Source organism: Triticum dicoccoides, chromosome 7A (assembly GCF_002162155.2).
Source record: "Triticum dicoccoides isolate Atlit2015 ecotype Zavitan chromosome 7A, WEW_v2.0, whole genome shotgun sequence".
NCBI classification, from domain to species: Eukaryota; Viridiplantae; Streptophyta; class Magnoliopsida; order Poales; family Poaceae; genus Triticum; species Triticum dicoccoides.
Genome location: NC_041392.1, coordinates 29190867 through 29208373, shown reverse-complemented (window position 1 = coordinate 29208373; position 17507 = coordinate 29190867). Strand labels below are relative to the sequence as shown.

The following is a 17507-nucleotide window of genomic DNA, read 5'->3' as shown; positions in this document are numbered from 1 at the left end:
TTGTAAACAACCATTTTTCATGGATTATGTAAGCATTTTCCCTTGATGGTTTTAATCTGCAACATCTGACAAATGGTTCCACAAGCTAGATAATCTTCATGAAAGCAGTGTTTTTTATTCTTTCTATTACAATATTTTCCTCCTTTGCACCAATTTCTATAACTGGAAATGGTCTCAACGTACAGAGATGAGACATGAGAAGGAAGGCTCGCGACAGATGGTCGTGCTGAGCGGGAGGTCAAAGCATATCTTTCTTTCTTCTGGGATAGAACATACACCAATACATCGATTCAGTCTTGCGTATAGTTAGATACTACCCTCCGTCCCAAAATTCTTATTTTAGATTTTTCTAAATACGGATGTATCAAGTCACGTTTTAATATTAGATACATCCGTATCTACACAAATCTAACACAAGAATTTTGGAATGGAGGGAGTATCCTCTTGCTCAAATATTAAATTATAGAGTAGAATCTGTAACATTTTGATCTGCAATTTCCTCGTATTAAAAAAAAAAACTCCCTACTTTCATCACTTTTGATTTCAAAAACCTGGTTCTGCTAGCCGTTAATTCTTCAGAGTACACGAGCTAGCTAGCAGTTATGTATTTTCAACCAATGTGAAGATAATAATTTACTCCTTTGTACTCCATGGATCTCATTAAATTATTTTGTATGGCTCAGCCTATAATAGGCAAAACGGTGTTCTATAAAAACTTTATATAACCAGTACTTTTCCCAGACAATAATTTCCAGTTCTTGTTCAACCAAAAATGCATTGCTTAGGTGTAATTAAGGGATGTCAAGCTACAATCAATGGGCAAGGAATATTTTCGAAATATGAGACTGCAACTTGTGTGCCAAGGGAGATCTTCGGGCAATCCGCCATCGAGGTCAACGTTGAGAACATATATATATATATATATATATATATATATATATATATATATATATATATATATATATATATATATATATATATATCAGACTCACATAATTTGGATCAGAGGAATGCCTACCATGAAATTATGTCTTCTTTTGATAGTGACGAGGGTGGCGTCTTCTCTGTGGTGGCACTGGTGGCACCGGGAAGACTTTTCTTTATAGGTTACTTCTCGCAACTATACGCGGCCAGAGTAAGATTGATGTACCAACAACTACATCCAGAGTTGTAGATGTACATAATGCCCAAGGGCAAAACAACACGTCTCTCGAAATAGGCTTTGGTCCCGCTATATAGATATAGCAAGGACCCGGTACATCTCAGACTCCATTGCTGGGGAGGACAGCACAAGCACGCCCAAAAAAAATAAAAAGAAGGAAAAAGAAACTAATGACAACAGAGTCGGATCAACGAAAACAATGATGATCCGCAGCCGCTGCACCCTCCAGAGACTTCCACTAGACTAAATGGCATTATTGCTTTACAAGCGATACAATCTCTACGTAGCTATTTACTTCACTAGAAACTTCTTGTATGATTTTTTATCTTATTTTCCAGTTTTTTATTCTCGAATAAGCTCTTCATTTTTTATGTATGCTCAAACATTGAACTTCAAATAATTCAGTTATATTTTCCAAGGAATTTCCAAACTGGTGTATTTGTTACCCAGATAAATATCCATTATACAATCACATTTCCCATTTTGTATTTGAGAATAGCAGAAATTGCATTTCCCTTTTTTGCTTGAAAACAACATATTGCATTTTTGATAGTTCCAGTTCATGGTGGTCATTACTTCGGGAGAAATGATGTACTTTAACTTGATTTCTTTTCTTTATATGTATCGTTATCGCCCGTAGCAACGCACGGGCATTCAACTAGTGATGCAATAATTTACTAACTTGTTGGTGAAACTTCGAGGGATACTAGTTCAAATACAATAGTATAAAAAAGTCTTAGCAAGTTGTTTGAGAATACAAAATGATGCTTTTACGAGAATACGACATGTGCGGCCGATTGAACTTTGGTTGGAATTTTTAAATAGAGCGCAAAATGGCAAAACACAAAAATGGGTTGTGGGAACGAGCCATTGTATCTTTTATGGAGTATTTCTACTCTATGTGAAACAAAACACAACACAACAAGCCACCATTTGTAACTAGTATGTTTGTTTCCTACCAAACAAAACACAACAAGCCACCATTTGTAAACAACATCAGACTATCTTTGGATAAATAAACCAAACAATACATGTGACATGACCAGAAATAACACAACAAAAAATACAATAGGTGGTGTGTACCAAAACCCGGCGTGCTATGCCATGAAGAAAATAATGCATGTTGTGCATATGGTACACGGTTTATACAATACTACATGCCTAGTCATGATGTGTGATAGGCTACCGGTTGTTGGCTTGATGTTAAGCATCTTCTTAATTACTCTGCCATTGGCTACATTTGTTCAAGGGTGCCAGTCAAGAAATGATTTGGATTTGTGTGTGAACAAACAGATAGAAGGATCCGGCGAGACTTAACGGATTTACATTGTTAAGGTACCATTACTGAGGCGAGACCTAGGCCAGACTTGCCACCTTATACAAAGTTTTCATATTTGATAGATCTGTCCTCAATTATCAAACATCTCTGATAATAATTCTATATTGTTCTACCTACCAAAAACAAGCAACATGTTAGCGTTTCCTACAAAATAATGCAAGACAACCTCAGCATCTACGAGCATCAAAGTCTTTGCTGCAAGTTGTACAGGCTGATATCGATCATCCTATTTAAGTAGTGTCATTTCCTAGTTGTAATAATACTTTTTTATTAAGTTCAATGGAGGGAGTAGCTTAGCTACTAGAATATGATTCTGAATATATATTTATATGTTGTCTGCAAAAGATAAGAAAATATCCTTATATTTAATTAAATACATGTTTCATACAGTATCAATTATTCAGCGTTGAAAGGTCTGCCACTCTCAAATTATGTATGCAACTAGCTGTGTGACCCGCGCATTTGCGCGGCTAGATTTTTGACATGTATATTTTGAGATTTTTGTAGCGTCTCCCGATCAAATCTTTGTTTTATATTTTCATCTGAATAATTCTATAGAATGTCAGCAATTTAAGTAAATAATTGAGAAATAGATACTATTTCTGTTGGACAATCAAAAGGTCATTGATATAATAGAAGCTAATTTATAAGGAAATGCCCATTCTTGTTGCTCGGTTTGCAATGATGCCAAAGGAGGCATAACTCTTTATAACATTTAAAAAAATTATATATAAACTTCAACCACGACGTATATCAATGCATCATCTTCTTATATTGGAACATGTTTTTCTACCGTATGCCACATCATTAGTGCTGTGTTGGCTCGTGCATTCGTGCATGTAGATTTATTACATATTTTCGTCCTTCTGTGCTGATGATGATTTGATTATATTTGTCTACACATGGGCATGTTCACATGTCAAAATGTAGATAAAAAGATATATAAAATTATATTCTAAGTAAATACATTAATTAGCTTGGAGAATCATATTTTTCACATTTTATTTCAATATCACTGTCGAAGCCGCAATAATATTTGTATTGCAGTCTCTACTCCCCGTTTTACCACAACATATATCTTTTCACCGATAGTATTTAAAAAAAATCGCAAGGTGTCATTAATGTGGATTATGTAACAGGATAAATTTGACCATCACATCTATGTAATATTTTGCATTATAACTCTCTAAGAAACCATCTCCCATTTAAATTTATGGGTATCTAATATGATTAATTCTCATAGTCAGTATAAGAACATAACAAATTGATCGGATAGGTTGCAAAAAAAATGATTTGTTGGTTAATCAGTGCCATCAGCAATGATGTTACTGCATGCAACACAAATCAGTACGGGTTGATTTCCACTAAAGCTTATTTTTTTCACTAATACACGTATAACTCATACTTTCAGGTTTAATCTCAACCATCATAATCATGATCCATTATATAATCAAGATAGCAGATTGTTTTTCCCATGTAGACAAATGTAATGTCTAGTCAATTCTCTGTGTTCTCAATCCCTCAGTCGTCAACCCATTTAGTTTCTTAATATCATATCTCATAGAGTCACCACTTTCGAATCAACATGATATACTTGGATTCCATGGATATGCGGTAAACTTTGTATTTTTCTATTGCAGCTTAGCATCTACACAATATATTGTCCTTTTTTCACTGAACCATCTTGTATCACATTCTCTAGTGCCTTGGGTATTTCCTAGAAAGAAAATATGACCTCGATCTATTTGCTCATTACTAATGCGAATCAAACTTCTTGAGCTCACACGATTGGGATATTCATACGTTCTCCAGAGTTGTGCAACTTTTCCATAATCGTTTTACATGAGACCACCCTCTCATATCCCTCATTTCTTTACATAAATAGAATTTGTTCTCTCGGCGCCCCGTATTTTTCAAGAAATAAAGTACGAACTCAATTTATTTGCTAATTACCAATGTGAATCAAAGTTCTTGATCTTACATGATTGGGACATTCATACGTGTTCTACATTTGTGCAAGTTTTCCATGATCGTTATATATGAGGCCGGCATCTCATGTCCCTCATTTCGTTACATAAATAAGATTTGACTCGATTGTTTACTCGCCATTCTATTAGTCTCCTGCAACCCAACTACTAATACAAATTTATCTCAACGATCATACATGGTTTGGATATTCATAGGTTCTCCTAGAGGTTGTGCAACTTTGGCAAGATGGTTGTAAGTGTTTGTCTCGTAATATAATTATCTGTAGCTCCATATGTTCCAATATATATTATTCACTTAGTTATATGTAGCTTGCCGTTTTCAATTATAATGCATAAAAAATAGTAAAATGCCATATGGCCCAATAGTATTTTGTAGACAATATGATTTTGTTATTCGTACATGTCCAGTCCATATAGTTTTATCTATATTAGTGTAAAGAATTTAAAACGTTTATTGTATCTATTATTACGCGCTTTATATTTCAAGACTGAAGGCGTATTTTTTTGCATGTACAATTTTTTCCCATAATTGTATTATAAATTGTTGGCACTTAGATGTTCAATTATTTTGAGTCTCGGCTGTCCATTCATAACTTATTGCCGCTGACATCTTATTACAGAAAAAAGTCATCGTATTGTATGCATAATTTATTATATTAAATAGAAGTATTTTTGTAATTTATTTGCCTCACACTCTATGCTAGCCATGGACGTGCGCATTAACTTTTTCTATCCGGTGGGGAAAACTTTGTTATACTAATTAACATGAAACAGTAATGCAGGAATGCAGATAGATTTTTTTAATGTACAAAAAGTAGTCCGGATTGATTACTGTAGTAAAATATCATTTATAGCATCATATAGAAAGTACTATTCTACACGGACTCTTTTGGGTGGTCGGACACTTCCTAATATTAGGCAGCCGTGGCATGCAACGGTAACGTGACTGTCTTGGATGATGCAAGCCAGCCGGACTGCTCGGCTTTCTTTTTTTCTGTCCACCGTACGTGTTGGACTCCTAACATGGTTCACACATGTATCTTACATACATACATATAAGCGTGACAGTCCAATATGCTGTAATATGCTGCTACTTACGCGTTAGCATGTTACGTAAAACTTTTAAATCTCAGCCATTATTATCCTAATCAAACGGCCGAAATAATTTTAGCATATGTGGACAAACGTGATGTCTCGTTTGACTTCTGTTTTATGTATATAATAGATAGATTATAAATTACGCTACACCTTTCCGGTTGGTAAGGCCCATGCGCATCTCTAGACCAAACATTTGTCAAACATAATACCAGTTATATATCTTAAATATATACTATTGGAAACTTCAAATGTTATGTTTTCTACCGCATGGCATACTTGGTGAGCAATCAAAACTTGATGAAAACAAAACACACTTCATTTCTTTATGGTGTAATTTTAATGATACACAATTTGTATTACATTATTTTAATTGTTGTTTAGGGCTATGTGTGAACCTTACAAACCGGAAAGGTGAGAGTAACTAAAGTATTACTCCCTCCGTACCGGTGCATTAGGCATATTACGGAAACAAAATAATCCCAAAGCGCTTCGGCGCGATGCATTAACTCTCTACTTTGTTCTCTGTTTCTTGCCACAAAAGAAAACAAAAGGGTGAATAGGAGATGTGGGACGTGTGTTCCTCTAATGACTTCAGACTACCGAGCACGGCCTGCAGTGATTAGTTCTCTGCATGCAATGTTATTGATTAGAAAATAAACATCAAGTTCTCTCATTTTTCTCTCTGTTTTGGTGTCGGTGCACCACCTAAGATGACTAATGCACGGGAGTAGTAGAGTACCTTGTAATAAATGTAGACTATGGACAACTCACCTTCAAATAAAAAGCATGTATATAAACAGCTCCATATTCGAACATGTTCGGCGTATCACTCTAGATTATGCAACACCTCATTAGGCCACAATTGTTGGGTACATTATTCAAGAATTAGAATTAGATTCCATACAAAAAGGTGTCTGCCTACCACAACAATTGGAATCATGAAATCCAAATACAATTGCAGTAAGTTAGAATATTAGTAAACCAGTAAATTACTACAAGCAAAGAGTCATATGGAATGGTTAAGAAAATCCTTACAAATATTTGGGCACTAGAAACTTGCATGGTAATCACATAACAACATAAAGATACGGTACATATAGAAAATGTCATTGCACGTTGTTTGAGAATACAATATGATAGTTGGACGAGAGCATGGCATATCCAGTTGATTAAACTTTGGTTGCAGTTTGTTAAAAGGGCATAAAATGGCAAAAGATAAAAACGTAATGTGGGATCGAGACTACGTATCTATTATGAAGTATTTCTAATCTATGCAAACAATTAATAATGCTCAAATAAGTGCAACTTGTGTGTTTGTTGCCTATGGAAAAAAACACGGCAAGTCACCATTTGTAAAATGGTAGCATAGTATTTTTTGGAGAAAGAAATGACAACATACATGTGACATCGCCAAAAATAATAGAACATAAAATATTAGAGGGGGTGTACCAAGACTTGGTGGGCTATGCTGTGACAAAACAATGCGTGTTGTGCATATGCTACATGATTTATATAATAGTACATGTCCAGTCATGATGTGTGACAAGCTACCGGTTCCTGGCTTGATCTTAAACATCACATTAATTACTATGTCGCTGGCTATTTTTTAAAGGGTGCCAGTCAAGAGAAGATTTGAATATGTGTGCGGACCAATAGATGGAAGAGCCGGCAAGACTTAATAGATCTATATTTTCAAGGTACCATTGCTAAGGCAAGACCTTGGTAAGACATGCAAGCTTATACAAATTCTTTATAATCATAGAGCCGACCTCGATTAACAAATTGCTCTCGTAATAATTTAGAATGCACCAACGGCAATACTTTGTGGCAAGTTGTATTAATTGATCAATCATCCTATCGTAAGCATCAGTCAGCACTGCAAGAAGGTCCTAAGACGACACATGTATAGGACACCAATCAATCAAACTATGCGCAATGCATTAATAGCAAATGGTATGGCAATAAAACCGTCTCCAAATAAATAAACTGTGTGAGATGGTTGATCCATCAATCACGATTCGGAACAGAGGTGCGTGTGCGAAATGTGGCATATAATTGATCCATACTAACTGTTTGTGATGAGCCAAAAAACACAGACGGTTACTCGGATCCAGATGTGTGCTATAGATGGCACACATGTCACTCGGATGAACTATTTGTGATGCTCCATAAGAACACAAATAAATTCGGCGTAACAAGATGTGTGTGATACACGGCAAACATGTCAGTTATTAGAATTGTGTTGGAAGACCGATAATAACATAGACGATTCCTCCTAGTAAGTTGTGTGTGTTGTCGGCAAACACTTGTTGGTAAACAATTGTCAGTGATTGATGAAATCATCACCGATGGGTTCCGTAGTTAATTCCGTATGCGATGAATTTGCTCAGTTGGGCACAGGAGTATATCAATCACACACGTGGGTAAGCAATGTGCGCGCACGCGTCGTGCTAGCTCGCACTCTTTTCTTTGCTAAGTTTTTCATTAATTGAAGGCATTTTATGAACACGCCACCATCTCCCGCCATTTCCCCATCTTTTTCCCGCCACCAGAGATTGCCCATAAGCCTATGTGGCGCGCAACACATAGAGGCACAAGCGCAGCTTATAGCCCCTCTACCATTTCCAAGCATGCCAACCCACCGAAGTGCTTGTTACGCATGCACCAAGCTAAATCATACCATATTACGCACATTGGGTCATAGTTGGTGGTAGCACGCCAACCTGTTCTTGGCTTGATCATAGCTATCTGCAACTACAATTGCCTATATATTTTGTAAATAGTGCCAACCTATAGAATACCTAGACGTTGGGTTCAACGGACTGAAGATGATTGTAGGGAGTTGCCTCAACCGGGCTGGATGGCAATTCCATGATTGGATATGTGATTGAGTCATTTTATCTTTTCAGTATCTAATTGTTTCGAGCTTTGTGTTTTTTCTACTAGTTGCTTTTCATATGACACACTGAATGTTTGATGTTGTAAACTTAATATAAATGATTGTGTGCATCGTGTCATGCAGAGTATGTGGTTAAACCCTCCAGTTTTTGTGAAAAATATACTCTATGCACATTATGCAATAGTCATTTTCTGTTCTTATCACTTATTAGGAATGAGGCAAATAATTGTATAGTACTCTGATGATGCAACAATTTATCCAACTTATTGGTGCATTTCGAGTGATACTAGTTCAAGTGCACTAGTATAAAAAAGTATTTGCAAGTTGTTTGAGAATACAAAATGATGCTTTTATGAGAACACAACATGTCCGCCTAATTGAACTTTGGCTGGAATTTTTAAATAGGGCATAAAATGGCAAAACACAAAAACGGGTTGTGGGAACGAGCCTTTATATCTACTATGAAGTATTTCTACTCAATGAGAAACAATTAGTAATTTACAAAAAAGTGCAGCTTGTGTGTTTGTTCCCTACCAAACAAACATGACAGTTCACCATCGATAAAATGTCATCATACTATCTTTGAATAAATAAATCAAAACATACATGTGACATGGCCAGAAATAACACAACACAAAATACAAGAGGGTGTGTACCAAAACATGGCATTCCATGCTATGAAAAAATAATGCATGTTGTGCATATGGTACACGGTCTATACAATAATATGTGTCTAGTCATGATGTGTGACAGGCTACCAGCTCTTGGCTTGATCTTAAGCATCTTATTAATTACTCTGACGTTGGCTACATTGTTAAAGGGTGCCGGTCAAGAAATGATTTGGATTTGTGTGTGAACCAATATATAGAAAGAGTTGTCAAGACTTAGTGGATATACATTGTCAAGGTACCGTTGCTGAGACGAGACCTAGGCCAGACATTCCACCTTATGCAAAGTTTTCATATTCGGTAGAGCCGGCCTCAATTAACAAACTGCTCTGATAATAATTGTAGGTTTTGGACCTACCAAAAATAAGCAACTTGTTTTAATTGCCTACAAAATAATGCAAGACGGCCTCAACATCTATAGCTTCAAAGACTTTGTTGCAAGTTGTATTGGCTGATATCGATCATCCTATCGAAGCAGCGTTGTTTCCTAGTTGCAATAATATTTTATTTTTTTTATTAAAATCAATGAAGGGAGTAGCTTAGCTACTGGCATGTGATGTCGAAAATATCCTTATATGTTCTCCGCAAAATAAAAGGAAATATCCTTATATGCATTTAAATACATATTTTATACAGATAAATCAGCATTGACCTACCTGTCACCCTCGAATTATGTATGCAAATATAAATTATACTACCACCCTTCGGTTTGTATGGCCCATGCATATCTCTAGACCGACAATTTGACGAATGTAATACGAGTTATATATCATACAAATATATACTATTAGAAACTTCAATTGTTATATTTTCTACCGCATGACATACTTGGTGAGCAACCAAAACTTGATGAAAACAAAAAACACTTAATATTTTCTAATGGTGCAATTTTATGATATACAATTCGTATTACATTGATTGGATTGTTGATTAGGGGTATGTGTGAACCTTATAAACAGGAAAGGTGAGAGTAACTAAACTACAAGTGGATTAGCTTGAAGAAAATGTAGACTATGGTAACTCAACTTCAAATAAAAAACTTGAATATAAACATCTCCATATTTGAGCATGGTCGACGTATCGTCCATATTGATTATGCATACACCTCATTAGGCCATATGAAATATTGGGTACACATAATTCAAGAATTAGAATTGGATTCCATAAGGAAAGGCGTTTGGCTGCTGCAACAGTTGGAATCATGAAAGTCCAAGTAACAAACCCAGTGAGTTAGAATATGAGTAATCAAGTTGATTACTATCAGCAAAGAATCATATGGAACAATCAAGGAAACCCCATCAAATATTTGGGCACTGAGAACTTGCAAGGAAATCGCATAACTCAACAACAAAAATATACACTGCGTACCGTCAATTTCTCATATTTTGGTGGAGCCGAGCCTCTTAAAGCAATTAGACTTTACATTTGGTACTGAGAGGCGCCCTATGTTGAGAGTCGTGGTATAATAAATAAAGAATATTACTCCCTCTGTATCGAAATACTTGTAGTTGGGGAATACTAGCACAAGTTCCCCCAACAACAATTTTTTTTATTTTTTTTGCGGGACCCCCAACAACAATTATTGTGGTATAGATGGAGTACAATAGATGGTTGTGCGCAAATTAATTAAGCTCGCCATCAAGGAGATAATTCATCTTGTATTATTGTGTCATTATTGCGGGGGAATCATAAAACCAATGATTAGTAAAGTACTAGTATTTTTGTCTGCTTGAAAAAAAAGGTAAAATGCTAGTACTCCTTAAACTAACGGGAGTGCGTAAAGGAATCTTATACTTACAATAGTACTACTCCTACTATATAATTGGCACAAGTAGGTAGCAAGGAGGGAGTGCATAAGTTTGATCTGATGGATCTAGATCTCATGTACACACCATGTACGAATTAGCATTAGCTTGGCTATCCAAGGAATAACTGATTGGTGAATAAGCTGCCACTGCCGGCCGGCCGGCCGGCCAGCATGGAGGTGGTGACCGGGGCGACGGGCAGCGTGCTGACCAAGGTGGGTGCGCTGCTGCAGGATGAATACATCCGGCAGCAGGGGGTGCAAAAAGATGTGGAGTCTCTCCAGAAGGAGCTCTTCTTCATGCGGGCCGCCCTGTGCAAGGTGGCGGTGGTTCCGGCGGAGCAGCTGGACGAGCAGGTCAAGGCCTGGGCCAGCAACGTCAAGGATCTCTCCTACGACATGGAAGACGCCGTCGACACTTTCACTGTACGGGTGACGGCCAGCAAGGACCACGGCCGTTCAAGGATTGCCGGCATGGGCAAGTGGGACAGGTTCACTGCTCGAAGAGAGCTTGCGGACATGATTGCAGAGATGAAGGACCTCACGATGCAGGTCGCCGACCTGCGTGACAGGTACCTACCTACACTTTCTTTCTTCTCTTTATTCGTTTGTTTACTATAGTGAGTCCTCAACCACGGGCTAGTGTTATACTACTAATTGGTAAAATTTCATGAAATACCTTGATTATAGCTGCTTTATACTTGGCATTATACATAGGAACAATTAATTACAGAAGATCTGTAATTCTACAACATCAATAGTCAAAGGAACTATAGTCCCTTTCCCACTTTTTCCAGGTCGAGATGACACCAAAACCCAAGCTGTTCCTAGAGTACATCAAAGGAACTGATTAAACCTGTAAAGAAAATATTTTTCGCAAGAAAAACATTTAAAGGAAATAGTAGTAATAACTAAGCATCTATGAAGGTTACAACATACTGTACTTACTACTCCCTCCGTCCCATAATATAAGAGCGTTTTTGACACTACACTGGTGTCAAAAACGTTCTTATATTTTGGGACGGAGGGAGTAATTAATACGGGGAGGTGGGATTGTAGTTTTTCAGACTTTTTGAGTCTTACGGCCCATTTATTTCAACATGCTCACTTGTCCCTGAGCAACTTAGGATAACCTTAAAGGAAGGAAGAAAACTTCGGTATGCGGAGTCTGTATAATTTATTTATTTGCGGGATATGTGGAGTCTGTATAAGGTACGCTGCTGCTTGTAGTACCAAAATCGATCTTGTTCCATAAAAACCTTCGCTTTCCGGTGCTTCATCAGAATTTGTATGATTTTTTTCTCAAGAAAAAAAAATCAAGGATTATTATCATGGACTCAAGTTGTTCCCTGATCAAAAAATATGGTTTATATACTGGATGAACTTTGGATGCTTTGAACCAAACTTAAATTCTGGAACCCAAGACATTGGTGTGTAACTTAGTTGGCCGAAATAGAAGTTGTCTTCTTTCTTTCTAGCCAAACAAAAGGTTTTGCACATAGGTAATATGCAAAGAAAATATGCCTGTAAGTACGAACATGGGTTTTCTGCCGGCTGCAAGAGCTAACTTGTCCATTGGTCTCTGTTTGAGATCCGTGCAAAATTAACATATGTTTCTCACTCTTCGGGTGTTTAGTGATTTGTTACACAGAGAATAAACCCAGTGACAGAATGATAAATTGGCCCTCATGTTTTGCTCAATAATCTACTGCAAGAGAATGAACATCATTGTCACTACGGCAAGTACACAATGGATAATGAGCTGGGTGATAGTAACAAGGGCAAAACAAAGATGAAAGAATCTATATACCTATATATACCTAATAATAAAGGGATATTGCTTTTGTCGGTACATCACCGGAGTTGCCCTCAAAATTCTAAAATATTACCCACCGATGCCACCTATAAGTGATAAAAAAAGGTTTCACACAGGAGAATCCCCACCCGAGCCGCCCATGCAGTAGCAACCTTCTATATTGCGTTCTGGAAGAAGACACAGTGCGCCTCTTTGGGCCAGCCAATGTCCATGCAGCCTGTATTTAAAATTTTGATTTTTATTTTTTGTTTTACTTTTTCATATTCGTTTGTTTCTACTTTCCGCAATTTGGAACTTCAAAAATATTCTAAAAATTAAAAAATATGAATTTTGAAATAAAATGTTTAAGAAAATACATAAATGTTTGTGGATTCAGTAAATGTTTGTGCTTTTCAACAAAAAATAACATATTAAAAATTGTTCGCAATTTTGAAAACAAATGTTCAGGAAATCAAAAAATGGTCCTATTTTTTTACGACAATCGTGTATTAATTTTTTTAATGAAATTAAACGAAAATTCGCCACTTCAAAAAATCTTCATGTATTGAAAAATATCCAAAAAATTCAAACACAGTTCGTAACTTAAGAAATAGTTTATTTATTCATAAAATGTTCAAGGATTTGAAAAATGATCATGCATTTGAAAAAAATCGTTAAATCAAAAAAATTTACCTGAACTTCAAAAATTATTCCACTAATTTCCGAAAAAATTCTTCGATTTTACAAATGTACGCCTATTCAAGAAATATGTTTTTAAAAAGTTCATAATTTTATAAAAAAATGTTTGCAAATAGTATCAAATATTCATGAATTCACAAAAATATGATTTTATAAAATGTATTCAAATAGTATAAAATGTTCGTTAATTCAAAAATATTCATGAATTTGAAAAATGTTCATGATTTCAGATATGTTCACGAGTTCAAAAAATGTTCATGATTTTCAAAAGTTGTTCAAAATTTCATGAAAATGAGAGTGATAGTGTATCTTGGTGATTTAGCAAAACGTGGTCATGGCCATTAGAGATGATGATATATATATTTTGCCGTTGAAGGCACGGCCCATATAATAAAAGGGCTATTGCTTCTTGCAGTACGTCATATAAGTTGCCCCCAAAGTAGCAAAATATTATCCACCAAGACCACCTATAAGTGATAAAGAAATGTTTCACATCCAGAAATCCCCTGCCTCGGCCGGCCCCTGCAGTAGGGATCTCCTATACTGCGTTCTGAGTGCTTGGAGAAGATGCATGTCCGGGCTGCCAGTTTTTCAAATTACGTTTTTAGTTTTGTTTTTCTTTTCTTTTCTTTTCCATTTCCTTTTTTCTACTTTGAATAATATGGGATTTTCAAAAAAATCGAAATTTTAAAAAGTAACAACTTTGAAATAAAATGTTTAATAAATCATAAAAATTTTGTGAATTCAAAACATGTTAGTGATTTTATAAAAAATGTTGGCTTATTCAAAAAATGTCGAAATTTTGAAAACAAATGTTCATGAAAGAAAAAAAATCATTATTTTCTAAAATTCATATAATAATTTTTAATGAAATTGAAAAAAAAATTGCCGGTTCAAAAAATGTTCATGGATGGAAAAATATTCTAAAATTTCATAAACTGTTCGTGACTTATAAAATAGTTTATTCATTCATGAAATGCTTGCTGATTCGAAAAAATGGTTGTGCATTTGAAAAATTGTTCCTTAAATCAAAAAAATGTTCTTGAATTTGAAAAATTGTTCCACCAATTTCCCAAAAATGTTCATCCATTCTAGAAATGTTCGCCAATTCAAGAAAATTGTTAAAAAAATTCACAAATTTAAAAATCGTTTGCAAATAATATAAAATGTTCATGAATTCAAAAAAAATTCTTCATTTTAGAAAATGTCCAAAAAATTGTAAAAGTCTTTATAAACTTGAAAAATGTTCACGACTTCAAATTTGTTCACGAGTTTAAAAAATTCATTATTTCACGACATTGGGAATAATAGTGTCTCTCGGTGATGCATTAAAATGTGATCATGGCCATTGAAGATTATGAAAAAAAAAATCTCCCTTTGCAGCGCACGGGCCGTTTTGCTAGTAAGGAAAAATGTCCTAAAAGTCTCGTAGTATCTCCTTGATTCCTTCCGATCCGTATAGCAACAACTCCATAACTTCTGCCTGTTGCTTGTCTATCTAATCATATGATTATGCACATGCTATTCCACGGAAAACACATCTGAATCTTGTCGTCAAGTTTCTTCTGTCCCTCGGACGATAAGATGCTATGGTACAGATTGCAGTAACTAGCTAGAGTAATCTTCCTTCATCACAAACATGGAAAAGAGAGGGTGACTCGGGAGGCGTCCAGCTACCCGCTGCCACTAGCTCCCACCTCAGTATGTCCGCCTCCTCGCAGACGCCAGTCAAACGCCAATGGGCAAAGCCCCTGGTAACATGTGGCGACGGGTCCTTCACCCTCCCTCCTGCATGCTTCATCTCCACCCCACACTTGGTGATGATGCACTTGGTGGTGGGCATCTGGATAAGATCCGATCGATACGTCCAAAAGATCAGGACACTTGAGTGTATCCGCATGGGTCAGCGGGTGCCTGGCAGCCGTGTTTGCCCTGTGCCTGACCTGGATCCGGACACCTTCACTCCTTTTCCTGCTCGGTATGCTCCTCCATACGGACCAGGGTTTTATGACTTGTCGGTCCTCAATGCAGATAGAGCTGGAGGCGGGGATTCTGATCAGGAGAAATCCCTAGTCGACCTTGGTTGGCCACGATTGCGGCAACGCCTGAGGGCGTCGTCTCCATGGAGACTTTAGTCAGATCTGCTACTACCTCCATCACACCATTTGTCTCCCAGGTGAAAGTCCTAACAGCGGTGGGCGGCAACGGTGTCTTCGACATCGTTTCCTTCTTGACAGTCCCGCCCTGGGAAGTAAGTGGATGGTGGACGCCGTTGGGTTGAAGCTGGCGGTGATCTAGATCAGGATGTGGTGCAGTGTGCCATTTTCAGCATCGGCGACATTGGGTCTCGACGGCATGGCGCGACATGGTCTCGACGATGGACGTGTGCTGATGGATGACCGCGGGATGGTGGCGCTGTCTAGAGTCATGATGGTGTCAACGGCTGTTCGGCCTGGTAAGGTCAATGCGATGACTTCTCCTGAAGTTGGGCCGGCGTAAGTTGGAGGCCGCGGATTCTAGAGTGGCTTAGTGAGGCCACAAGATTAGATGGTGTGTGTTGCAGCATGGTCAGGGCACATCATCAAGCTAGTAGTAGTAGGTGTAGCTATATTTACCATCAGGGAAGTGGCTTTGATTTGATCCATGTATTTGCTTCGTGAGACTGTTAAATAATACTCTCTCTGTTCTATAATATAAGTCTTTGTAGAGATTTCACTATGAACCACATACGGATGTATATAAATGCATTTTAAGTTTAGATTCATTCATTTTGCTCCGTATGTAGTCCACTTAGTGGAATCTCTACAAAGATTTATATTTAAGAACGGAGGAAGTACAATAAAGATGATTGTATGCATCGTTTCATGTAAAAGCCGGAGTTACCCTCCTCTTCGAGAAAAAACATGAAAAGGAGGTACATAGGAAATCCCGATCCCTGTTCATTGCATCCAACCACAAAAAAAATAAAAAATATATCCAGATCTTGGTCGGGTAATACTCTACATAGTCTGGTCCAGGTCAAAAATGGCGTTTTTTAGCTCCCGGGAGCACGTGCTCCCATGTGAATAGTAAATAAATATTTAAATAAAATCTAAATTTTTTCTGTAGATGTTTGTGTTAGTTTTGCAAGCATCCTTGAAAATTTTCATGCGAAACGGAGCAGCGTGTTTCACCAGTGAAAAAACAAATTTAGAGTGACATTTTAAGGTAACGTTTGGGTTTTTTTACCCAGGTCAAAATGTTTAATCTTTTTGCCTACAAATTTGTATGCAGCATTTGGATATGACAAAAAACACATATAATTTTTTCTTTGAAAAAAATTGACATTTTGAAAAATATTTCGTGGGCACAAGCGCGCGGTCCTGGGAGCACCAACGGATTTCCGGGTCCAGCTACTCTTTCAGGCTGAGACCCGGGCACTGTAACCTGGATTGAATGTTGTTGTTTTTTCTTCGCCTTCTAATAAAGTGGGGCTAGCTAGGGAAACCCCTTCTTATCTTATTAAAAAGGAAAATCATGATCCTTGTTACATTTTAATTACATTTACGTGACGGTACAGCAAGGAAAATAAAATGAAACAGACGAATCATTACACCAAATCTGCATCAAGTATGCAACCAAGGAACAAAAAAAATCTGGAGTAGGTAAGTATGGAGGTGCAGGAGGTTAAGGGTATCTTAACAGATCACTGATTCCATGTGATGTAATATGCATCCGTGTTTTCGCGTGCTCATCAGATCCGCAGAGGCTGGCTGCAGGGGCGGAGCTAGCGAATTGCTAAAGCCCGGGCACACCACAAGCTAAATTTTGCTTTGGTCTACCAAATACCACAAGTATTATATATTCGGATAAATGCCATGTACAATATACACAACAATATTTCATAGATCCTAGAAATAAATAAAAAAATGAGATACAATACCAATTAAATGGCTAGTTGAGAATATATTATAGGTAAATTGAACAATTTGGCTATCATACGGGCACTCCCCGGTGTTGCATGTGTGCCAAGGGCTCGCTGAAGGGCAGATGGTGATTAGGACGAGCCACCATTC

At 37.0% G+C, this 17507-nt stretch overlaps 1 protein-coding gene across 1 annotated transcript in view; it reads left to right on the top strand.

Annotated features, from left to right (window-relative positions):
- Positions 1–11017: 11017 nt before the first annotated feature.
- LOC119329690 (disease resistance protein Pik-2-like) overlaps positions 11018–17507 on the top strand; it is an 18165-nt gene continuing 11675 nt past the window's right edge. The window contains exon 1 of the mRNA XM_037602762.1: positions 11018–11530. Within this exon, the coding sequence (XP_037458659.1) occupies positions 11133–11530 (398 nt within the window). The 5' untranslated portion in view covers positions 11018–11132. The remainder of the gene's footprint in view (positions 11531–17507) is intronic.